The sequence below is a fragment of the Sturnus vulgaris genome, chromosome 15, assembly GCF_052056855.1.
Source record: "Sturnus vulgaris isolate bStuVul1 chromosome 15, bStuVul1.hap1, whole genome shotgun sequence".
Lineage (NCBI taxonomy): Eukaryota > Metazoa > Chordata > Aves > Passeriformes > Sturnidae > Sturnus > Sturnus vulgaris.
This window is the reverse complement of record NC_142257.1, coordinates 17,706,749-17,725,650: the sequence shown is the minus strand read 5'-3', so window position 1 is coordinate 17,725,650 and position 18,902 is coordinate 17,706,749. Positions and strand designations below refer to the sequence as shown.

General features: G+C 53.4%; 1 protein-coding gene and 1 pseudogene across 1 annotated transcript; both read right to left on the bottom strand.

Moving 5' to 3' along the window:
- Nucleotides 1-1,688: 1,688 nt before the first annotated feature.
- LOC148222013 (protocadherin alpha-6 pseudogene) lies at nt 1,689-4,450 on the bottom strand (annotated as a pseudogene).
- A 155-nt stretch (nt 4,451-4,605) lies between these two features.
- On the bottom strand, nt 4,606-10,612 carry LOC148222012 (protocadherin alpha-6-like). Its single transcript, XM_088173886.1, has one exon. It carries the CDS (start codon nt 10,574-10,576, stop codon nt 8,042-8,044), a length of 2,535 nt encoding a protein of 844 aa, XP_088030012.1. The 5' UTR covers nt 10,577-10,612; the 3' UTR covers nt 4,606-8,041.
- Nucleotides 10,613-18,902: the final 8,290 nt, after the last annotated feature.

Genomic DNA, 18,902 nt, shown 5'->3' with positions numbered 1-18,902 from the left:
AATCCTTGAAAATCCCATCTGAGGAGGAGCAAGGAACCATCATGGCAAAATCTACAGCTGGAGACACTACTATGGAAGCCCACTACTACACAAGGACAGCAAGTTTAAGCGTTCCCCTCCCATGACACCTTGAAACCTTGAACCTGTAAAAGCTGTTTCATCAGACAACATTCAGCACTCTCCATCTCAAAGCTCTTACCAATTCATGGCCTACATCAGGCAGGCACAGCAGTAGAGAGAGTCTCTGGTAGAGAGACTGCAAAGGACATTTTGGACATTTCTGTGTCACACATTGCCTCATTAGCAGAAAGGCCTCCCACTCCAGACCCATAGGACCTAGGAAAGCTTCCTCAGTAAGAACACTCTCTTCTCTCAATGTCTCACTCTTTCCTGTACACATCCTTCACTCCTCCACTCTGAGATGTTTTCTAAAGACAAATATATAACCTCATGATATTTTCTTATAACACAATCCATGGTCTCCCCAAGGATTTTCTGTTTCCCCACACAAATCATGCTGCTGCTCTTGGTTACCTTTCCCTGCAGAAAAAGGACCAGGCCCTACTCCATACAATAGATCACAGTTTCCTTTCCTACCATAAGGTACAATGTGACCATTGCTTATCCTTCCCAGCAACGACACGCTAAAAAAAACACAGATGGTATCACCAACACAGTGTATGGCAGATGCTCTGCTGTTGACACTTCACGTTTTCTAATGCTTCTCTGTGGGAATACTATTTTCAAAGGTGATGTTGGAACCTCTAAACAGTAATGGCATTGATTTTACGCTCCAAAGGAGGAACCAAAACTGTGGCGAGGGCACCACACTAACATATCATTCTGCCTGTGTAGAAGAATGTTAGTTGAGAATTGGTGAGGAAAGGTGATTCTCTGATCTTGAGTGGGGGCTATTTGTTTGTTTGTTCATTACAAAAGTGAAGATTTCCACGTTTAAAGCCCTTTGAAGCCTTGAGCATTGATGTGACAATTGATGCAAATTTTGAGAGAACATCAAAACAGGACGGTGTACTTCATACTAGGTCTCAGGTCAGAAATGAAAATCCTCCAGAACATGGGCAGCAGGAAAAGAAAACATAAATTTCCCTTTTGAAACACATACCTTGGGACACACTCTTCTCCCGGAATGCTTTCTACTACCAATCAAAACAACATGGTACTTGCAAAAAGATCATAGGAAGATCACAGGAAATCTCTGCCACAGCCACCCTATTTTCTAAATGAATATCATAGTAGATCCATAATAGAGAACTTTAATACTAGAATTCCCACTTTTCACCTTCCACCATATCTTCACATGACCACAATTAAAGAGCAGGAGGGGAGTTTCAAAAAAAAGACCAATGAATACCAGCACGATAAACATACAGCAAAGGCAGTGAGGTGGTACATAGCGAGTCTGTCACCACCACAGCCAGGCTTGTCTTGACCTGCTTTACCCAACGCCGGTGGAAATGCTACACATGAGCAATACAACCCCCTTGGTTCCTGCAAATCTCATCTCCGGGCACCTCTCGTCGCACAGGACAGGAATTAATCTCTAGAGCAAAACAACTCACAGCTACAGCACCAAACATCACCTGCCTACAGTAACTGCTCGAGGGCGCTGCCATATTTACATTCTAGACTCCTCACAGAAAAGAACTGCGGGCTTGAGCAAGGACGCTGGGAGAGATGCAAAGGTGCCTTAAAAACCCGCTAAGTACCCAACGTCCCTAAGCCGTGGGAACTCAACCCGCATTCAAACAGCAAATACCCAGAGGGCGAATGAGAATCAACAGAGAAGGAAAGGAAGGAAGGAACACTGACCGTGTCGAGGAGAGCGGACGGCTCCGGCTGCGTGTCCTTGGCCGCGGGGCCGGGCGGCGGAGGAGGAGGAGGGAAGTTGGGGCTGAAAACCATGAGGTCGCTCTTGGCCGCGCCGTCCGCCACGCACAGGCTGCGGCTGTGGCGCTGTGAGTACGACCAGCTGCCCACTTCGCTGGCGCACACCAGCGTCGTGGGCCCGGGCCCCGACAGCACGGCCGCCCGCGGCGCCCAGCGCGACGCCCCGTACAGCACCAGCGCCAGCAGGAACACGCTCGACACGGCGCAGATCGCCACCACCAGCCACACGTTCGTCGCCGCGCTCGCCGCACCCGCGCCGACATCCACGCCCACCGACGACCGCGACAATGACGACGACGACGACGATCCCGCGGCCAGCGCCGCCTCGGCCGCCTCGAGCAGCGACACGCTGAGCGTGGCCGTGGCCGAGCGCGCCGGCTCGCCGTGGTCGCGCACGACGATCAGCAGCCTGTGGCGAGGGCCGTCCGCCTCGTCCAGCGGCCGCGCCGTGCTCACCTCGCCGCTGTAGAGCCCCACGCGGAACGGGCCCTTGCCCCGCGGCTCCCACAGCTCGTAGCGCAGCCACGCGTTGTAGCCCGAGTCGGCGTCCACGGCGCGGATCTTCGCCACCACCTGGCCCGCCGGCGCCCCCCACGCCGCCCACGCCCACAGCGTGCCCGACACCGACTCCGAACCCGGCACCGACGACAACGACGACGCCTCGGCCGCCACGCCGCCCGCCTCCGGCGCCGAGCCCGCGGGCGGCAGCAGCGCCGGCGCGTTGTCGTTCTCGTCCAGCACGAAGAGCTGCACCGTGGCGTTGCCGCACAGCGGCGGCTCGCCCGAGTCCACCGCGCGCACCTCGAACTGCAGCACCTGCAGCTCCTCGTAGTCCAAGGGCCGCAGCGCCCACAGGCGCCCGCTCTCCGCGTCCACCGACACGTAGCTCGACGCAGCACGCCACCCGCTCGAACCCCCGGCCCCGCCGCCCGCGCCCACGCCGCCCTCCCACACCGAGTAGCTCACGCGCCCGTTGCCCGCCTCGTCCGGGTCCCGCGCCCACAGCCGCGCCAGCTCCGCGCCCGCCAAGTTGTTCTCCCGCGCCAGCACCGTGTACACGGCCTGCGCGAACGCGGGCGCGTTGTCGTTCACGTCCGACACCGGCACCCGCAGACCGCGCCTGGCGCGCAGCGCCGGCGCCCCGCCGTCCTCCGCACGCACCTCCACCTCGTACTCCGACACCCGCTCCCGGTCCAGCGCCTCGCGCAGCACCAGCGAGTATGAGCCCGCGAACGTCGCCTCCAGACCGAACGGCGACGCCGGCCACACCCAGCACCGCACGCGCCCGTTCGCCCCCGAGTCTCGGTCCGACACGCTCAGCAGGGCCACCACCGTCCCCACCGACGCGTCCTCCGATACCGGCACCGACAGCGACGTCACCCACACCTCGGGCGCGTTGTCGTTCACGTCCACCACCTCCAGCACCACCTTGCAGTGACCAGAAAGCGGAGGTGTCCCTTTGTCTGTCGCGTCCACTTGCAGGCGATAGAGACTAACATCCTCAAAGTCTAAATCACTCGTAAGAAGGATCTCTCCGCTGTTTCTGTCAATTCTGAAAACATCTCTTCCATCCTGTGGGGACAGGATTTGGAGAGAGTAGGAGATATTACTGTTCGACCCCTCATCCAAATCAGTGGCATTTAGTTTAATCACCAAAGTGCCTCGTTCTGCGTTTTCTGACAGCTGCACTTTGTATAAGGACTGGTTGAAGCGGGGCATATTGTCGTTCACATCCAACACCGAGATCACCAGTTGCACAGTGCCTGTAAGAGATGGCCGGCCGCCGTCACTCGCCGTCAGCACCAAACGGTGCACCGGAATCGTCTCGCGGTCCAGAGATTTCGTGAGCACCAGGAATAAGGACTCACCGTCCTCTTCGGTTTTTTGTAAATCCAGAGAGAAGTGCTCGCTGGGGCTGAGTGTGTAGGAGAGCTGCGCGTTCGCTCCGATATCCGCATCCGACGCGCCCTCCAGCGGGAAACGAGACCCCGGCAGGGTGGTGAATTCCGTGATGCTGAGGTTTTTTCGGGCGGAGGGGAAGATGGGGGCATTGTCGTTGATGTCGGTGACCTCCAGCTGCACATGGAAGACGCGCAGCGGCCGATCCAGCAGCACCTCCAGGCGCAGCGCGCACGGCGAGCTCTTGCCGCACAGCTCCTCCCGGTCGAGCCGTGAGCTCACCAGCAGCGCGCCGCTCGCCCCGCTCACCTCCACGCTCGCCCGCCGGCCCTGCGCCACCAGCCGCAGCCGCCGCGCCTCCGCCTCGCCCGCCTCCAGGCCCAGGTCCTGCGCCAGACGGCCCACCACCGTGCCGGCCTTGGCTTCCTCCGGCACCGAGTACCGCACCTGCCCGCCCGCCAGCGCCCAGGCCGCCTGCAGCACCAGCACCCGCACCGCCGCACAACAACGCTCCTCCATCCCTGCCGCTGCTCTCGCCGCCCTTGTAGCTCCGCCTTTGCCTCTGCCTGCCGGCCCCGGCACGGGCCCCGGCACGGGCCCCGCACGGCTCCCCGCCGCCGCCCGGACGCACCGGCTCTGCTGCCCGGCCCGCGCCGCCCCCCCGCGCTCACAGCCGGGCTCTCCGCCGCACCGGGGCGGAGCCGCCCACACGCCGTTCCTGAGCCTGCAGCGACACCGTGCGCTGCTCCGCCGCCTTTCATGCTTGGCAATAGTGGCCCCGCATCCGACCCGCAGTGACCATTTCTTCCAGGCGTGTCTTCCGACCCTGCTTGTCCTTAATGTTATTCTTTGTGCATTTTTCTTTTTCACTCGCTTCCTTCGTCCTTCCTCTAACTCGCTAGTCGCTTCCGGCGTCCAGCTTCACAGAAAACCAGTCGGATCCTCCAACACTTCCTCAGCAGCTTCCGCAGCGGACCCCAGGGTATTCTAAGCGAGGCGGGGACGTTGGGAACCAGCTCCGCCCAGCAATTAGAGGCAAAGTCGGTGGGTACTTATCTCCTTTGCTGTTTTTTTCTTCTTTCATGTTGTCGTCTTTCATCCTTAGTTACCTCCTTGTGTCATTCCTTTGTAACATTTTCCTTTGATTTTTTTCTCTTCTCTCATTCCTTTTATGTCCCCCTCTTCTACCCTCCTCCGTTTCTGTGCACAGCGATAGCATCTGAGACATGCCAGTAAACTCGTTTTTACTTCGTTCCTTCCTTCTTCATTCCTCTTCTCCTTTTCCTCCTTTCTGTGCACATAGGATCATATGGCAGAAAAGTGCTCTCCTACATAAGAACAGAATCCACGACAAGTAAGCCCCCAGACGCTTGCGTATGCGTGGCTACTACAAAGAGCCCAAATCCTCCAAGAATACGGAAAAAGCAACCACACCTTCCAAGTACTCTTCTTATATCTCAATGAAGAGTTTTCTTGTGCCTCATCTTCCACTTGTACAATGAAAGTCAAGCTCTTGCTTTCCCTTTCACGCAGGCATGCACTGTCACAACAACACACCGAGAACCTCGGTATCCAGCGACAGAAGTCCCCACCAAACGCCTCGGCTTCATCAGCATGAACAACCTGACATGCAGCCAGACTGAAACCATGAAGATAACACCACGGCATTTTCACTAAGAACATCCCCTTAACTCCCAACACAGCAACTCCACGAAACGCATTGTGGTCCTTCCTCCATCCCTGCTGGGAGCCACACAATCGGGATATGCCTGGAAGCAGCAGGAAAAGAACAAACACAGACAGCGGTGCTGTGCTCATCCAGGAGTCAGTATTTGGTCAATCCAACATAAAGATACCACAACTGAAAAGAAGTAGAACTACATCTATCCCTCAGATTCATCCACTTCATGTGCAAGTGACTTACCTGTAGCATCACTGATTAGTTCTTCTTCAGAAAATGAAATATTTTGAGAACACGAGTATTCATTGTAAATTACATTTTCAGTTAACATGATCCGTTTTTCTGGGCAAGTTGGACAGAAACAAAAGTTTCTGCTTATTCCGCAGAAACGGGACTGCAAAGTGTCTCTTATGCACTTCTATCACAGGAGAAGCAAGGAAGAACGCTTGAAAGCTAAGGACAATCTCTCAAAGTGAAACTTAGAAGAGCAATGTAGACATCCCCCACACTGCTAGGAAATGGCTCAAGTACCTGACACTTGACAGCTGTCAAAATTCAGCAGTCTACACCTTATTCACTCTTCCAACACCATGTATATGTGAGAGAAATAAAACAAAACACAAGGGGTTGGTGAAAGGAGAGAGAAAAATTCCTGATGATCCCATGCTCTCCCTTCTTTCCCTTCCCAGGGCAGAGGTAACCAAGGAGAGGTTCGGAGGTGGTTCAGGAGCATCATCCAAATTTCCAAAACCTTCTATTTGTGCAACAACATTCCAAATCAACAGCAATTAATTGAAGCCGAGCATGGCAGATATGTCCCAAACAGCAATGCCACGAAGAACAACAGCACCATAAGATATGCAGAACTTCTGGAGCGCCTGACAGCATCCCAGGTAAGCAGCATTGGGTGCTGGGACAGTTCCAAAGTTTTCTACAGAAATCCTGTCTCTCATGCCGTGGGAATTGAAATCTCCATATCTAAAGAAATGTTCTCGACTTTTTCCCCAGTGATGCAGACCATATCCTACTCAGGATCTTCATTCCCATCAGTCCAGACTGTCCTCTACTTATGGCCACTCTCCCTGTGATGCATTTCCAGATCCTACTCAGCGCCACTTGCAGGACCACTGCCAGAATATTCAGACACTGCTCCACCTTAATATCATGCTCCAGCTGTAAACCCCACTCTGACCATGACCCAGGCATTTGCATATCCTCGTCTTCCCTCATGATCAGCACTAGGAGTTTACAGAGGCCTGCACAGACACCCACTGTCTAGTAAACAGACTTCCTAGATTTATGAACTCCACACAAAGTATTTTTTGCCCTTTCAGCAAACTCATATGGAAATACAACCGAGTTGTACATTCGAGTTCTTCGAGATTCTGTGATTAGAGCTGTGAGCTATGAGCTCAGTCAACATGGATTTATTATTCAAGGGAACCAAACTAAATTGCCTATACACAACAGCAACAATGATATCAAATAGCTGGGAGAAATTTTACCATAGAACACCAAGGCGGTGCTGCTGTGCAGGGTTTGACATGCACGTACACATATCCCAACACCATGACAACAAGACAATATCCCACCACTAATGTGGCCATCGTTGCAGCTTAATACTAGGGAAAGTTACCTGGGGATATTGAGTCCCAGGGGCAGGAGACGGAATTAGCAGCATTTAATCACCAACAGTTGGAACGCGGCTTTCTGGCCTTTCCTGAAACTTTAGTAGGTTTTTGAAACAATGTGGCACTCCATGGAAATTTTGCAATACCATCAAACAGGCCAGTGCTTTTCAAGTTACTTCTCCGTCCAGCAACACAATTCCTCAACCAAGGGAACATGAGCAGCAGAAAAATAAAGTGCCCCTTTCTAACATTTAGCTCGAGGCACACTCTTTCACCTTTGTAACACTTTCCCGCAGGGCATATTCCTCTGCCCGAAACTTTATGATATAAAGCAAAGCAAGAAGATACCTCAAAAAATGACGCGAGCAGAAGTTCCCACTGCCTTCCCTACTTTCTTAACGACTCTGTTGAAGAAACCAAAAGGGGAACTTTTTCCTTGAAATTCTAGTTGTCATCTTGCATCAAATCCCTTGCAGAGGGAAAAGAAGGGAGAAAGATTTCGAAAATAAAACAGTCTAACACTTACAAAGTTGGCATTTAAAAAGGGAAAGAAAGTGGTGCATGGTAACTGGGGGACATTAATCACCATAGCTTGACTGTCCTTGCAACCAGACAAGCAAGCTCGGGTGGAAACGCTACACACCAGAAACCAAAAACTTTATCCGCAAAACTGACATCTCCTGACATTTCTTATGGCTATGAAAATTATTTCATTCCAAGGGAGAACCACACACCCAGAACAGCAAAACCAGCTAGGCACCCTAACTAATCCGAGAGCCCAGACTACAGTAATTTCCCACCCACGGCAGATACAAACGAACCGTTGATATCCTTAAGCACCCGTCAAGCATTCATCACTCTCGGGCCGCGGTAACCGAGCGCGGATTCCCACAGAGCCGGCACGGCCGGAAGGACAAAAGACTTAGGAACGGGTGAAAGAAGAGAGTAAAGCAGCGCCACTGACCGTGTCGAGGAGAGAGGACGGCTCCGGCTGCGTGTCCTTGGCCGCGGGGCCGGGCGGCGGAGGAGGAGGAGGGAAGTTGGGGCTGAAAACCATGAGGTCGCTCTTGGCCGCGCCGTCCGCCACGCACAGGCTGCGGCTGTGGCGCTGCGAGTACGACCAGCTGCCCACTTCGCTGGCGCACACCAGCGTCGTGGGCCCGGGCCCCGACAGCACGGCCGCCCGCGGCGCCCAGCGCGACGCCCCGTACAGCACCAGCGCCAGCAGGAACACGCTCGACACGGCGCAGATCGCCACCACCAGCCACACGTTCGTCGCCGCGCTCGCCGCACCCGCGCCGACATCCACGCCCACCGACGACCGCGACAATGACGACGACGACGACGATCCCGCGGCCAGCGCCGCCTCGGCCGCCTCGAGCAGCGACACGCTGAGCGTGGCCGTGGCCGAGCGCGCCGGCTCGCCGTGGTCGCGCACGACGATCAGCAGCCTGTGGCGAGGGCCGTCCGCCTCGTCCAGCGGCCGCGCCGTGCTCACCTCGCCGCTGTAGAGCCCCACGCGGAACGGGCCCTTGCCCCGCGGCTCCCACAGCTCGTAGCGCAGCCACGCGTTGTAGCCCGAGTCGGCGTCCACGGCGCGGATCTTCGCCACCACCTGGCCCGCCGGCGCCCCCCACGCCGCCCACGCCCACAGCGTGCCCGACACCGACTCCGAACCCGGCACCGACGACAACGACGACGCCTCGGCCGCCACGCCGCCCGCCTCCGGCGCCGAGCCCGCGGGCGGCAGCAGCGCCGGCGCGTTGTCGTTCTCGTCCAGCACGAAGAGCTGCACCGTGGCGTTGCCGCACAGCGGCGGCTCGCCCGCGTCCACCGCGCGCACCTCGAACTGCAGCACCTGCAGCTCCTCGTAGTCCAAGGGCTGCAGCGCCCACAGGCGCCCGCTCTCCGCGTCCACCGACACGTAGCTCGACGCCGCACGCCACCCGCTCGAACCCGCGGCCCCGCCGCCCGCGCCCACGCTGCCATCCCACACCGAGTAGCTCACGCGCCCGTTGCCCCCCTCGTCCGGGTCTCGCGCCCACAGCCGCGCCAGCTCCGCGCCCGCCAAGTTGTTCTCCCGCGCCAGCACCGTGTACACGGCCTGCGCGAACGCGGGCGCGTTGTCGTTCACGTCCGACACCGGCACCCGCAGACCGCGCCTGGCGCGCAGCGCCGGCGCCCCGCCGTCCTCCACACGCACCTCCACCTCGTACTCCGACACCCGCTCCCGGTCCAGCGCCTCGCGCAGCACCAGCGAGTACGAGCCCGCGAACGTCGCCTCCAGACCGAACGGCGACGCCGGCCACACCCAGCACCGCACGCGCCCGTTCGCCCCCGAGTCTCGGTCCGACACGCTCAGCAGGGCCACCACCGTCCCCACCGACGCGTCCTCCGATACCGGCACCGACAGCGACGTCACCCACACCTCGGGCGCGTTGTCGTTCACATCCAGCACTTCCAGCACCACGCTGCAGTGACCCGATAGAGGGGGGGTCCCTTTATCTCTCGCTTCTATCTCCAGATCGTATGATTGAATATCCTCGAAATCGAGTTCCCCAACAGTCCGTATTTCCCCGGATTTTTCGTCAATTTTGAAAACGTCCTGAATTTTTGCAGGAACCGCGTCGCTGAAAGAATAATATATTTCTCGATTACTTCCCTCATCTTTGTCTGTCGCTGTTAGCTGGAAAAACACAGTTCCCGGAGCCGTATTTTCCGGCAGCTGCACTTTATACACCGACTGATTGAACTGAGGTGCGTTGTCGTTCGCATCCAGCACCGAGATCACCAGCTCCATTGTCCCTGTCAGAGACGGCCGGCCCCCGTCACTCGCCGTCAGCACCAAACGGTGCACGGGAATCGTCTCGCGGTCCAGAGGTTTCGTGAGTACTAGAAGTACGGAAAATTTATTTTCGTCTTTGGATTTCACTTCCAAACCGAAATGTTCGCTGGCGCTGAGCGTGTAGGAGAGCTGCGCGTTCGCTCCGATATCCGCATCCGACGCGCCCTCCAGCGGGAAACGAGACCCCGGCAACGATGATTCCGCGATGCTGAGGTTTTTTCGGGCGGAGGGGAAGATGGGGGCATTGTCGTTGATGTCGGTGACCTCCAGCTGCACATGGAAGACGCGCAGCGGCCGATCCAGCAGCACCTCCAGGCGCAGCGCGCACGGCGAGCTCTTGCCGCACAGCTCCTCCCGGTCGAGCCGCGAGCTCACCAGCAGCGCGCCGCTCGCCCCGCTCACCTCCACGCTCGCCCGCCGGCCCTGCGCCACCAGCCGCAGACGCCGCGCCTCCGCCTCGCCCGCCTCCAGGCCCAGGTCCTGCGCCAGACGGCCCACCACCGTGCCGGCCTTGGCTTCCTCCGGCACCGAGTACCGCACCTGCCCGCCCGCCAGCGCCCAGGCCGCCTGCAGCATCAGCACCCGCACCGCCGCACAACAACGCTCCTCCATCCCTGCCGCTGCTCTCGCCGCCCTTGTAGCTCTGCCTCTGCCTGCCGGCCCCGGCACGGGCCCCGCACGGCTCCCCGCCGCCGCCCGGACGCACCGGCTCTGCTGCCCGGCCCGCGCCGCCCCCCCGCGCTCACAGCCGGGCTCTCCGCCGCACCGGGGCGGAGCCGCCCACACGCCGTTCCTGAGCCTGCAGCGACACCGTGCGCTGCTCCGCCGCCTCACACGCTCCGCCACATCTGCTCTGCCTCCGCTCCGTCATGGCCATCTCCTCTGCCCTTTCTTCCTACCGTAGTCGAATTTCTTTCTGTCTTTGTCTCATTTGTTTTTTCGTCTTCTTCGTTCTTTCTTCCTTCTTTTCTCTTCCTTCTTTAGCATTTTTTATTTTCTGCGTTATATCTTCTAGTTTTTTCTTTGTTTTACTTTTTTTCTTCTCTCTTCGTTCTAGTTTTCGTTCTTGACTCGTCCTCCCCTATCCTTTAGTCCCCTTTCCCTTCTCTTTCGATCCTTCTCTCTTCCTTATCCCTGTTGGTAGATCGTTTGTCGCCTCCGGCACCGCGGTACAGATCATCAAACATCAGCACTAATTAGGGACATCCACGCCGGTTGCGGTGCTCTCAGCAAGCCGGACTTTCTAGGGACCAACTCCGTTCCGCATCTAGAGGTAATTTCGATGCGTGTTCGTCATCTCGTCTGCCCTTCTCCGTTCTTTCTTCTTTGCTAATTTACGGATATATACTCCTTCTTGGTTTTCTCTTTTATTCCTGTATTCTTCTGCTATGTATTTGGTGCATTCTTGTAATGCAATTTATTGTTTCATCCTATTTTATTTTCTTTGTAATCTTTTTTGCATCCTTTCGTTCTTCCTTTCTCACCTTCCTTTCTTTCTGTGTGCAGTGATACAGTCAATGAGACATCACTAAAATAGTTTAAGATTTCTCCCGTTCTCTCTCTCTCTTTCCATTTATTTCTTCATCCTTCTTTGCTTTTCTTTTATTTCTGCATTGGTTCTTCTTTCTTTCTCTTCTTTCTCAAGGTCTCCTGTTCCCCCGATCACTTCTCTCCTTCTCTTTTGGCCTCTTCTTTGTCTCTTTAACCAACTAATTTTTCATACGATTACATCACTCTCGACATGGAGTGCAAACATGTCTTCCTTTTTCCTGCCGACTTTCATCTCTCCAGATGAGGAACAAACTTTCTGCTTTCTGCAATTTATGCAAGACAGACAGACAGACTGTCCCTTCTCCATCTCTTCCCTCCCCTTTCGGAAGACGGATGCACTCCTGAACCCGTTATTTCAAGAGAATCCACCTCACTCTGACAGAGCAGCCCAAGTCTCAGATATTTGGACAGCTGTGCAAAAGGCTTCGATTACACCAAACAACCCAGGGGATTGTTTGAATCTTTCCTTCAGAGATTCAAATCCGTTAGAGCCTAGCACACCAATTCTCCAAGAACACTGAAAAAGCACCACAGATTCTGTTCACTATTCATACAGCTCGGTGAAGAGCTGTTCCTGCAGCCTCCTTTTCCAGCTGCATGATGAATGGCAAGCTCTTGCTTTTCCTTTCCAGCAGACAAGCTCTGCCAGGATACAGCAAGAATCTCTCTGCAGGGGCAGAGATCTCCAGCTAGGCAGACATTCTGCAGTTTGTCACCAATGACACAGCCCACGTGCTACACAGCATCTCCGTTCCTCAGGGAAGACTCTTCCCTATTCAAATTCAGCCTCCCTATGACAAATCCCCAGTCCCTACTCCGTGCAACTCAGAGGGAAGGATCACTGCCACACTGACTACCCCTCCACAACACATTCCTCATTATTTGCAAAAAAAAAAAAAAAAAGAAAGAAAAAAGAAAAAAAAAGAAAAAATAAAAACAAATCTCTCTTTCTCCATTTTCTCCATCCCGGCAAAGCCGATTTCGTGGCTGTGGGAAGATTTTCTACCACTATTTGAAGCTTCAGGGCAAAATCCTCCACAGGCCGACACAGCTCTTGCCTGCCCTCGTTCACGTTCACCACTTGCCCCTGGGCCCCGCAGGGAACGGCCCCGCGGCCACAGCACCTCCCTCAGGAGCACTAAGGACAAGAATAACTTGTGCTGTTATATCTTGTAGCTTCTGTACACAAACCACAATTCAAAACATTATTAAATACGATTGTGCTACTAACCTGTTTGTCTTCCTGCTTTATGGATCTCCACAGTGCCACCGGTTCATATGGAAACCTGCTGCTGAGGGTAGTCAGCTTTCTGAGGATATAAATGATACCTTGATTCCAGATCCATCTCTCATGCCATTTTTATCTGGGCTATGCCATCAATGCAAAGATGAATTCTTCCTACTGTGTCTAAAGACTTACCTGCATTTTCGTATCACAACCAGCAACAGGGTTTTCTCCCTGAGGAAGACATTCAGATGGCTTTTGTTTCATATCTCAAATCCTGGTGGAGTTAGGCTTTGAAGACAGAGAGGGGTTCTCCCCTCCAGCATTTCTCTCGAGCGGAGCTGCCCACGGTAAACAGCTAAAGGAGCCTCTGGCTGCTGCCAAGAACTCGAGTTTATTTAACCCATTAGCACATCCTTTTCTCATTCCTAACATCCACGTGGGTTTTGTCCTTTTCCTTGGATTAGGTCTGCAGATTCACACTCACCTTACCACAGGTAAACAGACACAGGCAAATCCATTCTATCAAGCAGAACAGCATGTTAACTTTTTCCAGGTGCAGGCAACAGAACTGATCTTTCTGATAACAGAGGACTGGCGAGAGAATCCTGCACAGCACAGTTTTTATCAGGTTGATCTGGAGACATGTTCACGAACTCGTGAATTTCCTGGAGTTTTCTGGCAGTTTGTTTCAATTTCTGTAGCAAAAGGAAATAATGGTTTGCGTAGAGATCACTGTCTTGACTTGTGGATAGGAAGAGATGCTGGGGATGATCTTCTACCAACAAGTCAATCATGTTTGCTCCATGTGAGTCCAGGACGAGAGACGTGTTTAAGCAGGACAGATTTTGGCGCTTTTTTTGCCTTTTTTTTTTTTTCTCCTCGTTTGTTTGAGTTTTCAGTTTGGTTATGTTTGGGGTTGGTATTGGGCTTTTTGTTTGTTCGGTTGGTTTTGGTTTTATTTTTGTGGTGAACTTGTTTCGGTTGATTGGGGCTTTTTTTTCCCCCTACTTACCTGTTTGCTAAATTAATTCACTTACCTGGAACAAGTAGGTCTTCTCTGGAGAAATATTTCATGCCATGTTCACGGAGGTGAAAATGTAATGCCGAAGTCAGCAAATTCGATCTACAAGTATCTTAAGAGACTACTGAGTTGGGATTGCTGTATGTAAAATGTAGTAGGATGTTTTTAATCAATAATAGCTGTTAATGAGGTGACAAGCATCGACGTCGAGGACATAGGACACGTTGTCCTTTTTATTTTGGTCTGAACACCTGTCCATATCATTTTCACATCCACCAAGTAGCAGCCTCATAAAAGGTCCCACAGTGCTGGATATCTGAGCTTAGCTAGAAATCAAAATGTTTCTAAACACAAAGATAGAGTCAAAGACTCCAAGATCACCTACAGGAAGAGTTGTTTCTTGCTTATTCGGATCCAGTCCATGCAGGATTCTCACACTGATAAACTCTAGCTATTACCTGAGTAGCAGTGGGTGACATTGGCAGATCCTTGGGTATTGCAGCGTTACATTACTACCACAGATGCACAACTAAATGCCTTTTATACCACCTGCACCTATTAATGGAAGCCACAAAGGTCATAAAAAAAAGCTGAAACGATCCTGCAAAAAAGCACACGAGCTGGTGGAAAGCTTGGTTTAGCTATTTCAACTTTGGTCAATCTCAGAGCATTCCCAGTGCTTCTGATTAAGCAGCAAGACGTGAGGAGTGGTGATCCACAGCGAGGATCTGTAAAAAAAAATCTATATAAGCTACTCATCTTAACATCCTGAAAGTCCATCAAGTCCCTGAGCGTTACTTTGAGCCTCCTTCATTAGGCAGGAATGGATGAAAGCCTGGTTAAAGTCCTGAAAAATAATAACCACGTGTTTCGACATCCCAAGTTCAGAGCATCCATCAGAGCTCACTGGACTCTTAGAAAAGCATGTACAGCCCAGTGGCAAACACAAGTCTAAAGGTTTGATTCTCCTTCAGAGAGCAGAGACACACAGACTTTTGAGGGGTGTTTGGAATGCTCTATTTAGACCCGCGCTGGAATTAGATCATTACTCCAGTTACACCTGGCGACAAGAAAAGGAGAATTGGCAAGAGAAGGAAAACCGCAGCTCTGACAGAATCGCTCCCAAGTGTCATACAGAGCACTTCCAGCTCCAGTACCCCAAGACGGGAAGTAGCGCACAGCAGCTCCACATCAGCCGCCTCAGGGCGAGTGTCTCCGTCGACGAGGACCCGTTCCCTCCAGAAGGGAAGACGAGTCCCGAACTCGCATCGTCGGATTTGGCTTTGTGTCCTTCTCAGCTCTTTAGCGCAGTTTAGCGGTTAGAGCACGGCACAGAAAAGCCGGGTCAGGTTTCAAAGCCTTCTGAGGCTGAAAGCTCTTCTACCATTCAAGAGTACCTTAAGCACCGAGACAAGAGCTGCTCACAGGGTCCTATCGGTCTTTCAGCGAGGCATTCCTCCCTGGACAATGCGAGTGAGGGATGAGGAAGGAGGTGCCGCGGTGGCTCAGCGGCTGGAGCCGCTTCAGTCTTCGCTTCTGCACATCACCTCCAGCAGTCACCGAAGAGAAAGGGTCGGGCTTAGAGGGCGGAGAACGGACAACAAACCTGTCCCCTTCCCCCTGTCTTCGGGAAGGTAGCACAGCTGAAGTCCCGACCTTCTTCGGGAAGCTGCTGGCGATGCCGGTGACCCGACCCGCGGTCGGCCCTGAGCTGTCCCGCTCTCCCGGCCTTGTCAGCTCCTTCCCTCTCCCCGCCGCGGCCCAGCTCCCGGCTCGGCCGGATTTCCACGCCTCAATCCCCGAGAAGAGCGGCACCAGCCGGAAAGCGCGTTAATAAAACATATAAACCAAAATAAAATGGAATCATAATAAAACAATAACAGCCACAGCCAAGACACTCCCCGGGCACGCACGGAGCCTCCCTCCGTCCCGCAGCGTTCCGAGGCCGGCCGGAGCTCGCTTCCCTCCGCCTCCCTTCTCCGCCCCGCCCCGCCGGAAGCTCCCGGCGGCCTTCGCTCCAACGGCAGCGGCGGCGGCAGCTCCGGGATCGGCATCAGCGGCGGGAGATGGAGTTGGAGCCGTCACCCCGCGCGGGTCCGGGCTCTGACTCATCCCCGCTGGCAGCGGCTCTTGTCTCGCTGTCTCTCTGTCTCTCTCCCGTCGCTCGAGGTGTCGTCCTCAAGCGCCCTTTATTTAGGCTGGAACTCCTCTCTGTGGTGTTTATGGAAGCCAGGGTTTTCTCACATGTTAGGAGTTTTAGGGATATAGTGCCCGCCTGCTGGCCGCTGCTGGATTCTTCCTCTAAGAAAAGGCGCACAGACTGCGGGCAGGCAGAGATGTCCTTCAGCAAGAAGCATTTTGGTGGCTTATTCCGCCATGAGAGCTCATGCGATAACCTCTCCGCGCTCCCAGCCTTGCTCGGTTAACACAAGTGACATCCAGGCATTGGCAGTAGCCCAGGGAGTCCCCGTTTTCCCTGGACACAGCCGGCACCCAGCCCTGGCCGTGGGCTGAAGGTGATGTGCTCTGTCCGCTCCTTCGCTGCTCAGCGCGGGGAGCTGAGCTGAAAATCCTCCGGGAAAACACGAGGCACCCTTACAGGTGGAGGATAAAGCAACAGAACAATATTTGGAACAATATTTATGGGCGGCAATTAGCTCTTGACCCAGAGGAAAAGCGGGAGAGATGGGGGTCCCTGCCCAGGGGTGAGGACACAACACAGCCCCTGGAAGCGGGGTTTCTCTGGAGCCTTTGGAAAGGATCTCGAAAAAGAGCCTGAGTTCCCAGGCCGAGCCTTTGATGTTTGGAGTGGTGATGCCCACGCTCGGCCTGGATCCCCGTTCTTTGCGGATCCACGCGGGTCCTGTCCCGGGGATGAGGGAATCTCCGTGTTGTCCCTCCCTGGAAAAGCCGTGCGGAGATCGGGCACTCCGGGAGCCCGGCTGGCCGATCCCATTGCTTTTCATTTGCTAAATTCATTCCCCAGACACCATTAGAGCCGCCGCTCGGGAGCAGATGGTTCCCCTCCGTCCCGAGCTTCATCCCGGACAGATTGCATACAATTTATTAATAACCCAACAGATGCTCGGGCACTTTCCAACTCAGATTATATTTCCTGATTGCTCAAATCCCAGCGGGGGGAGGAAGCTGTTCGTTTATCTTCCACCATTCCTCTTTGTGCTTTACCAGCACTGACCCCACAAGGAGGGTGAAATTCTTGTGCGTGTGCCCCCTAATTCCTGGTGTAAGTGTCTGATAACTAAACTAAAGTCCTGATGCCAGCCTTAGTTCGGCTGTCCCAGCCCTGTCCCCGGGGGAAACGCTACTCTGCGATGCCGGGGCTGCCCCACTTCCCCCCGGCACCGCACGGACGGAGCCCTCCGGTGCTGCCGGTGCCCGGTACCAGTGTCTGGCAGGGAGCGACATGTCGTGATTCCCAGTAAAACTTTAATTCCAAGGGTTGTGCTAACTGAGCCGCGAAGAGCCAGGTTCGCCCTCCCGGAGCTGTGGGAATTGCTGTATCCAGGTGAAATTAAAATATCATCCTGAAAAAAAAAACATCGAGACGAACTCCCCCAGCTTTGGGCAGTTCGGTCAGCGAGACAGGCAGAGCTGAGGGCCAGTAACCTCTTCTCCCTCATTAACACAGGGTCTTAAGAGAGGAGTATTTGTTATTTAAGGAGGGGGATGTACAAGGAGATATGCAGGGCTTATGCCCTGTGAGACCCCTCCCGGAGCAAGATAAAATGCTCTGAACTCCAGAAAAAGCCATCACAGACCTTTCAGCAATGCTATGTTCAATTTTAATGTATAAAATGGGCTTTTCTTTGCTCTGTAGGGAGAAGCACAAAAGCAGCAGGTTGTTTATCCTACTGAATAAACTAAATGCAGGTCTCTGAGGGATCTTATGCAAACCACTTACCTTGAAACACAACCCCACGGGAAAGTGAGCTATGGAGAGAGGCATAGTTAATGTTTTACATCTTCAAAGCAGCATCCGAGTGCCTGGCTCAGCACCAGCTACCATCAGGTATCATGGAAGATAGGGGCTGTGGTTAATTAGGAATGCAGGAACCACTTTTAAGACCTAGGTAACAGGAGATAATTGGGGCTGGAGTTTATTGGAGCCTGAGGCAGGGGTTAACCCTAAAGGCTCAAGGCTAAAATTAAGTCACGAGGCTTAAGGTTAATTGCTGAAGAGACATTTGGAGGGAAAATGCATTTATTATTAGGATGCACGCCACCCTGTAGCTTTAAAATAAAAGCAGGCAATCATTTCTGCTCAGTGGTAAAAGGCACTTCACTTTCTGTGAATGCAGGTGAGAGACACTCTCAGCAATAACAGCAGAAGAATATTAAAGTCTGTTACATTTTTCATAGCCCTTGACATTTGCAATATAATTCCACTTCCTTGCCTTCACCAAGCCAAACAGATTTAGTGCAGGGGGGTGTTTTCTTCATTTCAGCCTCTGTAAATAAAGTCAGAGAATGATGTGGTGGCAGGAAAAATAGTTCCTTCCTCCTTGTTCTACAGCAAGAGGGAAGAGAGACGTGAAATGATGGAAAGGGAAATCAGGGTATAAAAGCTGAGGGGGTTGTGTTAAAATGGCCAGAGAAGATGATGCAAAGCGGGGCTGTGGGCTGCCAGAGACTGAGCTCTTTGCAGTTTCAGGCAGAATCCCTCTAATACCTTGCATGAAGCCATAGCAATTTCATTTCTTATCCAGAGGTTCCCCTAATACCTCAGGTTCCCTGAAATGTCCACCAGAAAATAAGTGCAGGGAAATTCCAACACTGGTACAAGATAGCAGCCTTTAAATCCAGTTTTTAATGCTTTGTCCATCCTTCTTCCTTGTTTCTATAATAACAACTACAAATACTATCCAGTAGCAGAAATTCTTAGAATTGGTTAAGTCAGACGAATCTTTACCTATAGTTTTTTCTTTCACTTTGCTGTACACCAGCTGTGGTTGTCCTGAAAACCATCTCCTTTTTCTTTCACAGACTTCCAAATTCTTCCATCCTCAATGAGATTCCTAGGTCCCAGAATAAAGCAGAGAATGAGCAAAACCTGCAACAGCAACAAATAATTTTCTGGATTGATCAATGTTCTTCAATCACTCACCACTTTCTGTCAC

Bases quoted from the DNA above. Each gene is read 5' to 3' on its own strand.
- LOC148222012 (XM_088173886.1), bottom strand. From the start codon at position 10,576: ATGGAGGAGCGTTGTTGTGCGGCGGTGCGGGTGCTGATGCTGCAGGCG.